At 57.7% G+C, this 16183-nt stretch overlaps 1 protein-coding gene across 3 annotated transcripts; it reads right to left on the minus strand.

Moving 5' to 3' along the window:
* Window positions 1-387: 387 nt before the first annotated feature.
* Window positions 388-13992, minus strand: CLN8 (CLN8 transmembrane ER and ERGIC protein). Of its 3 annotated transcripts, none has more exons than XM_068971299.1 (3): window positions 13847-13992; window positions 7113-7725; window positions 388-1183 (listed from the first exon to the last, which is right to left on the minus strand). In XM_068971299.1, exons 2-3 carry the CDS (start codon window positions 7638-7640, stop codon window positions 884-886), a joined length of 828 nt encoding a protein of 275 aa, XP_068827400.1. In that variant the 5' UTR covers window positions 7641-7725; window positions 13847-13992; the 3' UTR covers window positions 388-883. The 3 variants fall into 3 exon arrangements, with proteins under 3 accessions (XP_068827400.1, XP_068827398.1, XP_068827399.1); XM_068971297.1 differs by lacking the exon at window positions 13847-13992 and adding an exon at window positions 12877-13025; XM_068971298.1 differs by lacking the exon at window positions 13847-13992 and adding an exon at window positions 12734-13025.
* Between the last annotated feature and the right edge of the window lie 2191 nt (window positions 13993-16183).

Genomic DNA, 16183 nt, shown 5'->3' on the forward strand with positions numbered 1-16183 from the left:
CTCCAAGACAGAAAACCTCCGAAGCAAGGTGAGCAGCACTGAGAGATACGCAGGGACGTGCCTTCAGGTTCTGTGAACGTCGGTCACTTTATTCAAGTTCTGGGCGGTGGAAACAGCCTCGGGCCCCAGGGTCTGTGCGAGGGGTAGGAGCCCTAGGAGGAACGCGGTTTGCCCGGTGTGTTTAACGTTGAAACCGCCTCTCCAGTTGATGCAAGCGTTACACCTCCTGACCTGTGTGCGCCCCCTGCCCCTGCGCTCCCCAGGGCACACGAGACTCACGACCAATAAACGTGTTTTCCAAAAACACTCAAGGGCACTTTCAACAGATACAAGCTTTTCATTTTAATTGCACATTCGTGGCAAGAAAAAGATGTCAGCACTGTCAATTAAACTGTGGGGCCAACACATGAGGGTGGCGGCGGGGCCTGCAGCCCAGCACTGCCGGGGCGGATCCCCCGACGGCTCCCTGACTCGAAACCTACAGCGATTAGGAGAAATGGGCTGGCTGCACACGCGGTTAAAAGCAGCTCTCACATCTAGACAAGTGACTATTCACGTCTCCCTCCAGTGTCAGCAGAGCTACGGAAAGGGGAAGCAAAATTCTCGCTTGGATAAGCTTCGCCCGGGAGACGCCCCCTCGGCAGGTGTCGGGGTAAGGAGCTGGGGGCCTTCTCTCCTGCCCACGCCAGCAGGGCCGTGAGCAGGTAGCAGGGACGCCTCGGGGGCTGCCCCACGGCCCTCCTGGGGAGACCTCGCACAGGCCGGGCGGGACGCTGTCCCTGGGCACGTCAGCTCCAGGGTATCCGGCACCACGCGGCGGGCACACACGCCTGGGGTTGGTGTTGGGGGGCGGCCGCAGGCCGCGGGCTGGGGGCCGAGGCTGCTACCTGGCCTTCTTGGGCTGCACCGGTCCATTGGGGCGGCCAGGCGCGAAGTTCCAGTCCACGGGGTTGAGCAGTTGCTGCGTCTTCTTGCGGGTCCAGTAGGGGTTGATGAGCAGCGTGAGGAGGGCCAAGCCGACCACGAAGAGTGCCAGGTGCGGCAGGAAGAGGCTGCGGGCCAGGCGGCCCCAGTGGCCCAGGCAGACCCACCACATGTGGTAGGTGAGCACCATGCGGCAGTGGAACAGGTGCACCATGGCCCACTGGTTCAGCCTCCAGAGCCGCGAGTGCGCGCAGCCAGCCTGGGGGGGCAGAGTGCGGTCAGGGGCGGGGCCGCGGGCCTCCCGCAGCCCGCCCCGCCCACAGCCGCCCCGCCTCCCTCCCTGGGCCTGCCCCACCCCCGCACCCCACCCCCCGCCCCGGGCCGGGCACGCACTGCACACAGCCGGTGATGAAGTGACGCCGGGAGACGCGTCCATCCCCCGTGACCAACCTTCCCAGGCCCCGGGATGAGAGGTATCCCCGGTTGTCTTCTGGCGTTGTCACCCCAGCAGCCCATGGACACAAGCCCAAGCGAACTTGCCCTAAAATTATTCTAAATTCATAGTAAAACTAGCTGCAGCCAAAACCCAACAGGGAACCTGAAGAGTCTGCACAGCGGACCGGGCACACAGAGACAGGACTTTGTGGCTTGTGGTGGGGATCTCGCTGCACCTGGACGGCCCGCACACCGCAGACCCACGAGCTTGTGCACCCCGGCCTCTCCTCGCTGCTCTGGGCCGCACTGGGGCTGGGGCTCGTCCTGGGCCCCCTCCCAGGGGAGGGCCCGTCTGGAACGCACAGGAGGAGAGGGGCCTGGGGAGGCACTGCCGCGGGCCAGGCAGCTGCCTGCTGACCCTGGGAACAGGGTGGCTTCACTGCAGCTGCACCTGCCGAGTCCTGAAGGGACACGGACACCGACCTCTGGAGCGACCACACTGTAACAGGAAGACCCTAACCTCTGGGAGCTGCAGAAGGTGTTCACACAGCTCTGACATGGAAAGACAAGAAGAAACAGGACCCGTGACCCAGGGCCAACTTAAAACAGTGGAAAAACATGAGTTTCTTCCTTGTCTGAAGTACTGTGAACTTCCAAAAATAACTTCACAGAAAATTTGAGTTGCCTGCTGTTTCTAGGCCAGACATGACCGTGTCCTCTTCTACTGCCAGAGATGTTTAAATCATCTGCAGATAATACCCAGAGAAACAACCTATTTATTCCGGCAGTTTTAAATATTAAAAACTCCATTTACATTAGCTTCTGTCAAGCCTAGACTAAGAAATGAGTGTGAAGAAAAGCAGAAGGACGAGGTAGAGTGAAACATCAGGGAGCAGGGAGCCCAGGATCCCTAACAGGTCTTCAGAAAAAGTCTTGGATGAATTGAGGCACATTATGTTCTTGGATGGAAAACACTCAAAAGACATTACATTCTTCCCTCCTAGAATCCATCCAGATTTAGTCTAAATAAGAGAATACCTCCCTCCATATTTTATCGCTTTAAAATAACTCTAAATAATTCCACCCATGCAGTAAATGCACCAGGAGGATGGAAGGTGCCTCAGTAAAGGATGAAATGTGGTGACGCTTAAGAAATAAGGTGATTGCAGTGCAAGAAATAAACAACACAAAATGCAGAAATAAGTAAAATATATGGAGAGCTTATACTGGGCAGCATTTTGACTCCCCAGGGAAAGGATGGATGATGTAATTACATCAGGATGGTTGCTCGCTTCCTGGGAAATCCAGTGGGATCTCACTTCCCACCTTACTTAAAAATACTTTTTTTTCATATGGATTAAATGTCAATATTTCAAAGAAAAAGAAAACCACAGAGTACTAGGGAAACACCACAGTTCTATAGAAACAGTTTTATATCCAGTGTGTGGGGCAGGCATTCTCCATTTTACGTCAGAATCGTGACTCACACAAGTAAAATTCCTTAAACTGTACGATCAGACAGAAAAGAGTGCTTCTCAAACACCAAAACATGTAAGGTTTGAGGCTTTCAATGATAGATTCCTTACATGAGAAAGATTTAGCCTTTGCCTTGGCCCGAGGACATTAAATGTACAAACTGTAGAGTGGGGATGTGAGCTAAGTGTGCCTTGGGGTGCACACACGAAGTGCAGAGTGAGCTGTGAATGCTTGGGGGATGGGGGCCACTGCTCATCCTCTCCACCCAAGCGGCCAGCAAGCCACCTTCCATCCACTGAGCTGTCTCCTCCAAAGTTCACTAAAGGTACTCTTTTCCACAGTTTCCCCACGTGCTGAAAGCAGTCATCTTAAATCACTAATATCCACACCAGAAGCATGAACTTTTACTTCTACAATAACTGCATTAAGTTCAGAAAACTTCAAGCTTGGGAACTGAGCATTTTTGCTGTTACTCGGGCACTAAAATTTTTGCGTTCATCATCACCAAATGCTCTGAGAAAAGCTGGGTCAGTAACAATCTAAGACTTAACCATGCAAGGTTCCTTTGTCTAGCTTGGGTCCCAGCAGGTAGTGTGCCTGGTATATATTTACACATAAATTCACTTTTTTTTTTTAATATCAATTCATCTTCACCTGGATCAGTGTCTCTGTGGATGAACCAGCTTAGATGTATGAGTGTGTAATTCATTTGTTATTATTTATAAACAGCATTTCAGAACCAAACTGAAGGAGGAAACAGAAGTGTGAGCCCATCTGGGGTGTAAACTACATCACACTGGTGGTGACGTCTGGTCCTGACACCCACCTGCATCTCATCAAACCAGAGTCCATGGCGAGAGTGCCTGGACCCCGAAGCCCTACCAAGCAAGAACTCGGCAGCTTTGCGAAAGGCTTAGAGGGGTTTCAGCATCTGAGCGGCATTCACTCCCAAGGCTCAACAGGACCCAAACTAGAAGAACTAGTCTACCTGGACACGCCGCCTGGACACGCTGGCTCTGAGCTGTCCTAGCTGACGGGACAGCTTTGCTGTGGGGCCGCTGGCCACGTGGTGAACACAGCAAGGCTGCAAGAAGGGGGTCCCATCCCCGGACCCCCTTTTTCATTTCCATCCTACGTGAATGGCATCCAAACACTTCAGAGGAAAAAGACCACAAACAGAGTGCCTCTCCCGCTGGGATCCCCCCCACAGCTGGGGTCTGTCCGCTTCCTAAGGAGGGGGGCTGCCCCACCTCGGGAGGAGCTACCAAAGATCCCTTCCCCAGTGCCTGACGTGTGAGGGGCGCTGGGGGAGGCCTGTGTGAGCTGCAGGCCACTGGCAGACTCCATCGTGAGGAATCAGGGACCCACAGAAAGCGCCCTGCCGCCAGGACAGGCCTCCTGGAGCAACAGGACGGTCCATGTCCCAGAGCACCCTGGGGTCAGGAGGAGACCCCAGCTCCCTGCTTCACGCCAAAGAGGGAGGGCCTGGGGCGTCCAGCACCCAACTTGTTCGTGGGGCTCCGAACAGGTGAGCAGACAAAAGCCATAGCCTCCGCCCTTCCCCAGGAGGATGCTGCCAAGAAGCCCCAGGGCCCCAGCTGAGCCAATTGGTTGCGAGCTGGACAGAGGTCAGCTCCGTCTAACGCACGGACTCCAACAGAGGCCCGGAGATGAGGCACAACCTTTTGCTCCACACAGAGGGGCAGGACCCATCCCCAGCCCTGCTGAGGGGAGGCCCTGGGACTGGCACAGGATGCTCCCCAGGGTCAGGAGGACACACGGACAGAGTGGGACACTGGGCTTCCCCAGTGGCCCAGGGGCTGGGAATCCGCCTGCCAGTGCAGGGACAGGGCTTGACCCTGGGTCCGGGACCCCACACGCCGCAGAGCAGCGGAGCCCACGTGCCACAGCGCCTGAGCCTGAGTGCCCTGGAGCCCATGGTCTGCAACAGGAGAAGCCACGGTGACGAGAAGCCCGACATGGCAGCCAAAGAGCGCCTGCGTGCAAAGACCCCATGTGGCCAAGAGAAACACACGGTTTATAAAAATGGAAATTAGTGAACAGATGAAATGTAAAAAAGTCCCAACGAAACCAAGGAGCTGAAGAACACAATAACTGAACTGGAAGAGTCACCAGGGAGGCCCCCAGTCATCCACAGGTTCAGTGTAAAGCGTGTCAGTTCCCCAGTCGAGTCCGACTCTCTGCAACCCCCTGGACTGCAGCCCACCAGGCTCCTCTGTCCATGGGATTCTCCAGGCAAGAATACTGGAGTGGGTTACCTTTTCCTTCTTCAGGGGATCTTCCCGACCCAGGGATTGAACTCAGATCTCCTGCACGGCAGGCAGATTCTTTACCATCTGAGCCACATGGGAGGTGTACAGTGTAACCCCTGCCAAAACTCCAATGGCATTTTTAACAATAAAAATCTAAAGTTCACACGAAACCACAGAAGACCCCAAATACCCGAATCAATCTTGAAAGAAAAGAGCAAAGCTGGAGACACCACATCTTCTGACGAACATTACAGCAAAAGCAAAGACAGTGGAAACACAAACAGCTGGGACGACAAACTAAAAAGTTTCTTCAAAGCAGAGGAAACAACAGAGTGAAAAGGCAACCTACAAAGTGCGGGAGAATATTTACCAACCATATGTCTAATAAGAGACTAACCTTGGACACATGAACTCCAGGGATTCCCGGTGGCTCAGCGGTAAAGAATGCCGCCTGCCACTGCAGGAGACACAAGCTTGACCCCTGATCCAGGAAGACCCCATGTGCTGCACAGCAATTATGCCTTGAGCAACATCTACTGAGCCTACACTGTGGAGCCCAGGAGTCACAGCTACTGACCCATGAGCCCCAGCGCCCACAAGCCAACAAGAGAAGCCTGCCACGGCAACTGGAGGGCAGAGCCTGTTCTCTGCAACGAGAGGAAAGTCTGAGCAGCAACGAGGACCCAGCACAGCCAAAAACAGATAAATACATAAAATTGTTTTTTTTTTAATTGTTTTTAAAAACAGGACTACACTCAACAGTAAAAGAATAACAAAGACTCTGATTGAAACATGGGCCAAGGACTTGAACAGTTTTCCAAAGATGACACATAAACAGCCAACCGACAGATGAAATGAAAACATGCTCCCTGTCACCAGTCATCAGGGAAAAGCAAGACCGAAGCCAGTGAGCTAACATCCAAGAAACAAAGGAAACGTACACTGGTGAGGACGTGGAGAACCTCGAACTCTGCCTCGAACTCTGCGCTGCTGGTGGGAACACAGAATGCGCGGTCACCGGGGGAACAGTGCAGGGGGGTTCGTTTCTAAAACCGGAACTGCCTTAGGGCCCAGGAAGGGAACCGAAACCAGGATCTGGAAGGGCCTCAGCGCCCCGTGCTCACCGCAGCAGTCACCGTGACTGAGGCCGAAGCACCGCCGAGCGCCCCCTGACGGACGGCGGGCGAGGAGAACGCGCCCACACCCGCAATGGGAACCCCCAGCCCGAGAAAAGGAGGGAGCTCGGCAGTGCGCGACAGCACGGCTGGACCCGGAGGACGTTCACCCGGTGACATCCACCAGGACGGGAAAGACGGCACCAGTGCACGAGGACCAGGCGTCCGGCAGCCCGAGATCGGACGGGGACGGTGGCTGCTGGGGGCGGCGGGGAGGTGCCCATCAACAGGCAGCAGGCTTCAATCAAAGGAGAGGAGTAAGCTGCAGAAGCCCGCTGCACGCGTGCCCTACGGCTGACAATGCTGTGCTGGCCACCAAGATGTGTGTAAAATAACGCAACGTGAAATGAACCTTCAAGAGATGCATATAGACACACAGAAAAGGCACATTTTCAAGGGCTTACAAATACTGTCTACTGAGACCTCCCTGGCAGTCCAGTGGTTAAGAATCCACTTTCCAATGCAGGGGACACAGGTTTGATCCCACTCATCAGGGGGCAACTGCAACTACACCTGTGAGCCCCAACTACCGAGCCACAAGGCCGCCATGAAGAAAACACAGGAGACAAGTGAGCATCTACCAAAATACCCTGTCCACTACGGCAGACGCGCCGCCCACCACGTCTTCTTTTGCCATGGGCTGGAAGCCTGCTTAAAATTATTAAAATGGAATTCGATCAGAATGAGCTTCCTACTGCCTTTATGCTCTAACCCAGCCAGGGGACAGCACAGGCCACAAGGGGCCAGCAGCAGGGGCATCAGGGGTGAAGGGGCTGTGGCCGGGCGCAGAGGCTGTGGAGGAGCAGGCCGAGCAGGTGTGGGGGCCTACCTTCAGCAGCATCCAGGAGATGCAGGTGAAGGGCGTGCTCATCTCCAGGAGCAGCGTGACCATGGGCAGGTAGTGGCCGGCTTGGAGGTTGACTGTGCAGCCGAGATACCCCAGGAAGGCGAAGAGGTGGTGCACGGCCAGGAAGCCGTCGAAGGTGCGGAAGAGCGCGTTGGACACGTGAAGGGCGAGGTTCTCGAAGAAGAAGAAGCCTGTGGCCGTGGTGATGTGGAACCAGCACCAGTCCTGCTGGCCGAGCGCCTTGTCGGCCTGGAGCACGGGGTCCAGCAGCAGCGCCCACAGCCCCGCCGCGGTGCCCTGGATGCCGAAGACCGCGCGTGTGGCCGCCAGGTTCCAGAAGACCTGCTCACGGGCCGCCAGCGAGCAGTAGGTGGCGTTCAGGAAGGAGGACAGCCAGTGGCAGACCACGAAGACGCCCAGGTAGAAGGCACAGCCCGCAGCCACCAGTGCCCCGCGGACCTGCCCGGAGGTGTAGTCCAGGTCAAGGGCACCAGCGCCCAGGAGGCTCATGCTGCCTGCGTTGTCTCAGCCAGGCCAGGGTCCACACGCTGCGCCAGGGCCGCAGCCCCCGGACCTTCATGCGCCCGTCCTCAGCCTGGAGAAGAACAGAGCCTGACCTTCTGCTGGCCGGACAGAGCGGCACGCAGGCCACGCCCACGCCAGGGAGAGGGTCACGGCACGGGCAACAAGCCCCAACCTGTGCGCCTGCGTCTGGGTGACACGCACACACAGCAAGAAAGCTTCCACTGGAGGGACAGACGTGCGAGAGACAGTGATGTGACAGATGGAGGGGGTGTGGACAGGGCAGGGAACGACACGGGCCTGACTCATCTGTGTGTGCACGTCTATGCATGTATCTGTGTGTGTACATCCGTGTGTGTGTATCTCTCTGTATGTACATCTGTATGTGTATCTATGTGTGTACATCTGTGTGTGTATCTCTCATCCCTGTGCATACATGTATGTGTGTGTGTACACATCTGTGTGTATCTGTGTGTGCATGTATCTCTCTGTATGTACATCTGTATGTGTATCTATGTGTGTGCATCTGTGTGTGCGTGTATCTCTCTGATTTCTGTGCGTACGTATATCTGTGTGTGTACACATCTGTGTGTATCTCTGTGTACATCTGTATGTGCATCTGTGCGTGTACACATCTGTGGGTGTACACATCTGTGCGTGTACACATCTGTGGGTGTACACATGTGTGTGTGTGTATATATCTGTATTTCTGTCTACTGTGATGTTCTGACATCTGGACTCCCCAGACGCCACCCCACCAACTAAGGGCCCACCAGGAGCCGCCCACGACCTGTGCCAACCCCCCTGGCCAGGCCCAGCCTCCACCACCTGCCCTGCCCCCAGAGGGGACACTCTTCTGCCTGGATACTATGGCAGATGCTCAGAGATCTGCGGATCAAATCATAGTTTCATGCCAATTGTTCTTGAACTAGTCCCACTATGGGTGCCCGGCAGCTCAGAACACCCCTGTCGCCCAAAACCCAGAGAGATCACTAGAACAGGCCAGTCTCATGTTCACCCCACCCTGCCTTCCTTTGCCAACAAACCCAAGGACAGGCCGTGGTCTCTGTCCCCCTCTGTCCTGCCCTCTGCCCCCTGACCACCGGGCCCCGCCTCCAGGCCCTGTGAGCACCACGGGCTTTGTCGTCCTCCGTGGCCACACCTGCACGACCCTCTCAGAACAGAGCCCGGAGCCATCTGGTCCCGCAGTGGTCAGCTTCCAGCCCCACAGGGTGAGGACCAGCTCCGACAGGAGTGGGCCAGGCAGATGGAAAGAAGCCTCACCGTCCAGAGCCAAGCCCTACGCAGGGGCTGCACAACCCTGAGCTCTGCTGAAAGGCAGCCCCTCTCGAGCCTTCACCCTGTCCCCTGGGCACTGCGCTCCAAGCCAGCACCTCACTTCATGGAGCTCTGTCTTGAAATGGGGGTTCCCTTTCCCCTGTGACCCTGAAAAGCTCTGACTAAACAACTTGAGCTCGCCAGGGGAGTGGCTCATACAGAGGCCCCTTCTCCAAGGCTGGCGGACCCTGGGGCCCCGGGACTAAAGAACCAGGGACAGGGCGGTAGGTTCTGACCCTGGCTCCACTGTTGAGGAGCGGGAACCAAGAGCCAGAGTCAGGACAGAGGTCGGCCAAGAGGAGGGCAGGAGCCGACGCGGGGCTGCTGGCTGGGGGTCTGCCCGGCTCACCAGACCGCCGTGTCCAGGTCCTCAGAGCTGGGCCGGGGGCTCAGACCGCCCGCGGGCTCACCTGTTCCTTTCAATCACGCAGGGCGCCCCGGGCACCTGTCCAGGGCCTGCCCTCACTGCCCTGAAGGGCCAGCTGCGGGCGTGTCTGACATGCCCAGGTGCCCTAAGCAGGTGCGGAACCACTGAACATGCCCGGTACCCTCAGCTCTAGGGCCCTGAGACCCTGAGAAGTGGTGGTTTAGTGGCTTCCTTTTCCTAACCAAGGGAACATAACTGAAAGCGTGTGAACGTCTCCTGTGTGCTGCAGGTGGTTTTAACTGTGAGCCAAGTTAAAAACCAAACCAAACCTGGTCATCCTGGAGAGAAAGCCGGGAACGGACCAGCACCTCCCATGCCACGTCCCCGGCTCTGACCTCCCTGCTGCCCAGCAGGCAGCACACGGAGACGTGCAGTCCTGAGGGGCCGGGCAGAGGGCCCGGGAGGGTGGGAAGTGGAGACGTGAGGCCACAGCAGAGTCGACCACCCACCTCTGAGGACACAGGAAAAGCCAGGGTGGAGGGGAGGGCGGCTCCTAGCACCCAGGAACCAGGGAAACCACCGGCCTCCAGAGTCACTGACGGGCAACCTTAGCCTGGTTCCAGGTCCTCAGGCCTTCCAGGATCTGTGCTGCAGTCAAGGCAGACACAAGCTCCCAGGCCAGACAGAGCCGAGGTGGGACCTATCAGAGACACGGACGCAACTCCCTGTGCAGACCTGGAACCCGACCCCAGAACTCCACCCGAGTACCCGACCCCAGGACCCACCCCCAGTACCCGACCTCAGTACTCCACCCCAGTACCCGACCCCAGGACTCCACCCCAGTACCCGACCCCAGGACCCACCCCCAGTACCCGACCTCAGTACTCCACCCCAGTACCCGACCCCAGGACTCCACCCCAGTACCCGACCCCAGGACCCACCCCCAGTACCCGACCTCAGTACTCCACCCCAGTACCCGACCCCAGGACCCACCCCTAGTACCCAACCTCAGTACTCCACCCCAGTACCCGACTCCAGGACCCAATCCCTAGTACCCAACCACAGTACTCCACCCCCAGTACCCGACCCCAGTATCTGACCCCTAGTACTTCACCCCCAGGACCCAACCCCAGTACCTGACCCCAGGACCCACCCCCAGTACCCAACCTCAGTACTCCACCCCAGTATCTGACCCCAGGACTCCACCCCAGTACCCGACCTCAGTACTCCACCCCAGTACCCAACCCCAGGACCCACCCCCAGTACCCAACCTCAGTACTCCACCCCCAGTACCCGACCCCAGTACTCAACCCCAGTACTTCACCCTCAGGACTCACCCCCAGTACCTGACCCCAGTACCCAACCCCAGTACTCCACCCCCAGTACTCCACCCCAGTACCTGATCCCAGTATTCCACTCCCAGTACTCAACCCCTGTACTCCACCCCCAGTACCCAACTCCAGTACCTGGCCTTAGTACTCTACCCCCAGTACTCCACCCCAGTACCTGACCCCTAGTACTCCACCCCAGGGACTCAACCCCAGGATTCAACCCCTGGGATCCGACCCCCATACTCCACCCCCAGGACTCGATCCCAATATATCCACCCCACCCTGGTCATTGCTCAAGCCCTCCCCGAACACACCCTCCTGCACAGCGGCCTGCTTAGAGCTTCTGGGCAGGTTGGGCAGGTCCAACCTGTCACCTGGGCCTCAGGGACACACAGGTGAGGTGACTCATCTGAGCTATGAGGGGACAAGTCCAGGCCTTGGGTTGGAGGTGGTCTGCAGGAACCTAGTCAGCGGCCAGACAGCCCCCAGAACCCCGAGGTGGCACTGCTGCCATTTGGCAAGCGGCTCCCCAGGGTGCAGCCGGGCCCTGCTCAGGAAGGCAGCACAGACCAGAGGGCGGCGGGCAGAGCTCCAGTGGCTCAGTGCCTGCCCCCCACCCCACCACACCCCTCACCTTCTAGGCAAGGGGACCCGGGGCCAGCTGGTCCTGTGGCAGCAGGCTGGCCTTACCTCAGGCCCCAGCTCGAGGTCACTGTTGCTTCCCCCTGCAGAGCCACACCCAGGAGCATGGACCCCCTGCTCTTTCAATCCTGGGGGGCTCTGGAGTCACCCCACTGCAGCCCCTGCTTCTGGGCAGCCAAGGCCCCGCAGCCGAGGGGAAGGGGCTCCGGGGCTGGAAAGCCCAATTCTGCCCACAGGCCTCCAGTTTCTTCGGGAAATCAATCTATGTACAAACTTCGTCTCACTCTTTCACAAGATTCAGTGGTTTTGGCCGCTTCCTTGCACTGGACCAGGCGTTTTAGGAAACTCAAGAGGAGGGTTTCCACAGCCCTGTCCCGGGGACCGGGGTCTTGCCATCAGAGCAGGTGTCAGCTCCCGCTGTTCACTGGAGGCTACACTGATCCAAAACTTGGAAATACGTCAGAAGAGAGAGAGAAGTAGGCTTTCTTAAGGCACCCTGGGTTGCCTGCAGGCCCCTGAGGGTCACCTGACCTTCCAGGGCACACAGCAGGTCTGTTCGGCAGGGACTGTGCTGTGAGGTCAGCCAGAGGCACCGATGAGGTGCAGCATTCCTGGACTATCCCCCGCCCCAACCGCGGACCCAGAGTTGGTTCTGTCCTCTCTGAAGGTCTTTCCTCAGTGAGTTAGTCCAACCTGATCTGTGCTCCCTGTTTGCTCAGGAATTACGCCTCTGTATTTTGAGAATTATACTTCAGCAGCTTTTAAACATTTTCTTCCCAAAATTTAAAGACACGCTCAACATGGTAAAGCAATCATACTTCACACACACACACACAAAAGAATATCACTGATTTGAGGATGCAGAGCAGAGCTTGTGTGAAGACATGCAGGAAGATCCCACAGAGTTAAAGATGGGATGTGGCAGCAACTGATGGCTTGGAGAGAACCAGCCAAGTCTTTAAAAAACTGGTCAATTTCCATTTCACCTGTGCAGCTCTCCTCTTTTACTTTTCAGTACTTTTCATCTCCTAAAAAAGCTCCTATTCCCTATTCCACCCACAAAATTGCATCCCTTTAATCTGCAGTGTGAAAGAGGTGTTCTCCAAGTTTTAAAGTGGTACAACCCATTTTATGTCAACATTTAAAGCAGAATAAACTTAATTTTTGACATACAAAAAGTAAGTAAGAAAACACTCTCAATGAACATAATTCAAAAAATATAAACAAGTCCTACAGCCAGCACGACCTGGTCTCGGTTGGCCTGCCAGTGTCCTCTCGGACCGCCCGCGGACTGCACCCCTCCCACCGCGGCCCGAGCCCCGCGCGGCTCAGCAGCTGCCGGAGCGACCTGACCACTCCCGGCCCACCTGCGGACAGGCTGACCTGTCCCTCTCCATGCTCACCTGCGGAAGGAGCGACTTGATCCTTGCCGGCCCATCTGCGCAAGGGGCAATTAGACCCCCGTGCGGCTCACCCGAGGACGGAGCGACCTGACCACTGCCCGGCCCACCTGAGAACAGGACGACCTGACCCCCTGCGCGCTCACCTGAGGACGGGCGAGCCGGATCCCGCCCCCACAAGTCCAGGCCTGGCTGTCAAGCACCGCTGGCCGCACCTGGTGGGCGCGGGGATCCTCAGCGCGGCGCTGGGCTCTCAGATCGCCGAGGAGACGCGGACCGACTGGAGAACCCGGCCCCGCCCAGCGCCCACCAGATCACCGAGGTGTCACGACCCGCGCGCCCGGCGCCGCGCATGCGCGTCCGGAGGCGTGGCCTCCCGGCTGTGGGCGATACCAAGGGTGCAAGCCGGGCGGGGGCGCGGGCCGTACCACCGCATGCAGGGGGCGCGGGCCGTACCACCGCATGCAGGGGGCGCGGGCCGTACCACAAGCGTAGGGTGGGGCGGAGCTCTCTGGCCTCTAGGGAACCAGCTGCGGATGTGCCCTTCATGGCCCAGGCCGGTTCCCCGAACCGAGATGGACCAGGAAAGGGCCGCCGTCCCGCACTCGCCGGGAACGCGGCCCAGCCACGCCTCGGTTCCCCCGCCGCGCCCCGCGGAGACACTCGGCGGAGACACCCGTAGGAGCCCCGGCGGCCCGCAGTGACCGCCCCCCCCCCACCCCCGGCAGAGGCCGCGGGCGCAGTTTCGCTTCCACTCGGGCGGGCAGGTGACCAGCTCCCTACAGGCTGGCCCCGCGCGCGCCGGGGCAGCCGGGTCCGGGCGCCGGCCGGGCGCGCGTGCCCGGGGCAGGGACCGCACTGCTGCCTGGCGGCTCGTGGGGCCGTGAGGTCGGCAGGTGAACACCGCCTCTCTCCCGCGCCTGGCCCCCGCCCAGCGTGGGGGCCTCGCCCCGGGCGCACGGGGCCGGGCTCAGGAGCGCCGGGACCACCTCCCGGCCTGCAGCCAGGCAGCCCTGCGCCCCGGATGGAGCAGCGGGGGGAGCCCGTGAGACCCCGCTCACACCTGGCCGCCTGCGTGCTCCCATGTCCCCAGCAGCGCCCTCCCCGCAGTCTCACCCCCGAGGCCACCTCCAGGACACTTGTCACCGCTGGGCATCCTGTGCTCTCATGCGTTTGTCCTAGTTCGCTGTTGATTTTCTGACTGCGGTGTTAAGTAGCTCCTGGGCCCGTGCCCTGCACCTTCGCGGTGACCAGTGCAGGTGCGGCAGAAAGAGCCCGTGGGGTCCCGTGGGAAGCGGCCTCTGCCCTCCCGCCCCATCCTGACCCGCTGCCTGAGGCGCCCGCGGTCGCTTGACTGAGCTGCAGGAAGGCCGCCCAGCCCGCAGACTCTGCAGTCTTCCTGCCCCGGTAACCCGTGAGGAGAACCACGGCCTCAGCCACCTCTCAGAACTTCTCTGAGGACGAAATGAGACGTGGAATGATCACCGCCCTTGAAAGTATCAGCGATCACTGTATCCCTCCAGCACACCGGAGGTTTCCGCTCACACTCGGGCTTGGCTCATTAGTTTAGGCTGAACCCCGAGTCCTACCTGTCCTGTGGAAATAGATGTGAACCGCTGGGGGAGCCACCGCCTCCGCCTCCCGACCTCGGCCCGCGAGCTGCACCTTCAAGGGTCTTGTCATCTGCTCTGCTATCTTTGAAGCATCCTGATAAAAGCAGTCATGTTTTCCAAAAATTACAGGTGTAACTAGTGATAAATAACCGGGGGAATTGAGACTGAATGAAATGCCCCTGATTCCTGCCCTGGATCTGTCCAAGCTAAGCCCTTTCTGTAAATGGTCGTGTGTGTGTGTGTGTGTGTGTGTGTGTGTGTGTGTGTGTGTGTGTGACCAAGCTAAGTCCTTTCTGTAAATGGTCAATTTGTATCTCAGCTGCAGGCACACTCCCCATGTGTTGTAGGTAAGGAAGCCAAGCTGGGGTGAGGGTAACTGACTGACTGGTCCCATTTCCCACAGGGCTCGGGGAGGCCGAGTTTGGGGGTCCAAGCTGTGAGGGTATAGAGAGGAGGACTGAAAATACAACTTGAGGAGGAGGCCAGGGCGGCATCTTTCTGACCATATAAGCAGTACACGCTCATTGTTTAATCAAGAAAAAGACAGGTTTTTAGAAGACCGTAGCAGACCCGAGGAGGGGTGGGGGTGGATTTCTCCTCTCTTCCTAAGAACCAAGGGAGGGAGGGAGGGAGCGATCTCTGCAGTTTTAAACCCGGGAGTCACTCTCGTGAGTGGAGTGACTCTGGAATGTTACACTGGAGAGTGGCACCCCCACACCCTGCTGCCAATCAACAGCTGCAAGCACTGGACCTGTGCTGAGTCAGAAACAAGCACAGACTGTGGGTTCTGGCTATGCTGGCGATCGGGGGGCCCCCCCAGCTCGAGCCAGGCTGCCCTCTGTCCTCAAGGCCCGCCCTCGGGTCTGTCCTTGCACCTTTAGTTCAGCTTTAGCAAAAATCCCCCACACTGGATATCTTATCAGATTCCTCAGCCCCACCTCCCCATGTTATCACCTGGGCCTCCCTGTTAAGTGTCCAGTGAGAATGCCCTGACCTTGATGCTTCCTCCCAGGAACATCCGGTCCCCCAGCCCCCACAGCCATCCTGCTCCTTGGCTGTGACCCCACTTGCCCCTGTTGTATTTGAAGGTGAGCCCAGTCTCCTCCCCACCGCCCCCACCACGCAGGCCTCCAGGTCCCCACACGGGTCTCGTGGTGCCTTGAACTGGAGCTGGTCACTGTGTTTCAGTAACTAGTCTTGACAGGGTCAGAGTGAAGGGTCAAAGTGGGCAATTAAATAATTCATCCCACTCGAGGGCTGTGAGTAGAGCAATACGGGAGACCCCTGTAGGTTCATGATCTCTCAAGAGAGCAGGCTTGCTGAGCAGCAGAACCGTGTGAGAGACACACGAGACATGCCCCCAACAACAAAACAGCGGTGACGTGAGACCCACATCCTGCCCGTGATGCTCAGCAAGTTAGCGATCCCCAGGACGTGCTCTCTGCACACACAAAAGCAGTAATTTGTGGACCTTGCTTGACCATGTAGAGTCAAGAAGACTCCCTTGCTCAAACCGGAGGAAGAGCTGATGATGGAACCATGACCTCTACTCAAGAAAGACAAAGAAGGTCTCCTCCCCTCCCCACTTTTCCTCCGATTGTAAAACTGTAGCCAGTGCGTTCTCAGGGCATCTCCTATTCTAATAAAGCACCTCTTACCTCCCACCTTGCCTCTCACCCCATTCTCTCTGCTCCGAAACATAAAGGACTGTGTACGGGAGCTCTTTGAAGCCCCCGAAACGGCACCCACTTGGTTTAAGTCTCATGAATACTAGCTCCTTAACAACTGTGGCAAAACAAAAACTTCCTGGAAACAAAAGACATTTATCACAGAAAAATGT

Source organism: Capricornis sumatraensis, chromosome 4 (assembly GCF_032405125.1).
Source record: "Capricornis sumatraensis isolate serow.1 chromosome 4, serow.2, whole genome shotgun sequence".
NCBI classification, from domain to species: domain Eukaryota; kingdom Metazoa; phylum Chordata; class Mammalia; order Artiodactyla; family Bovidae; genus Capricornis; species Capricornis sumatraensis.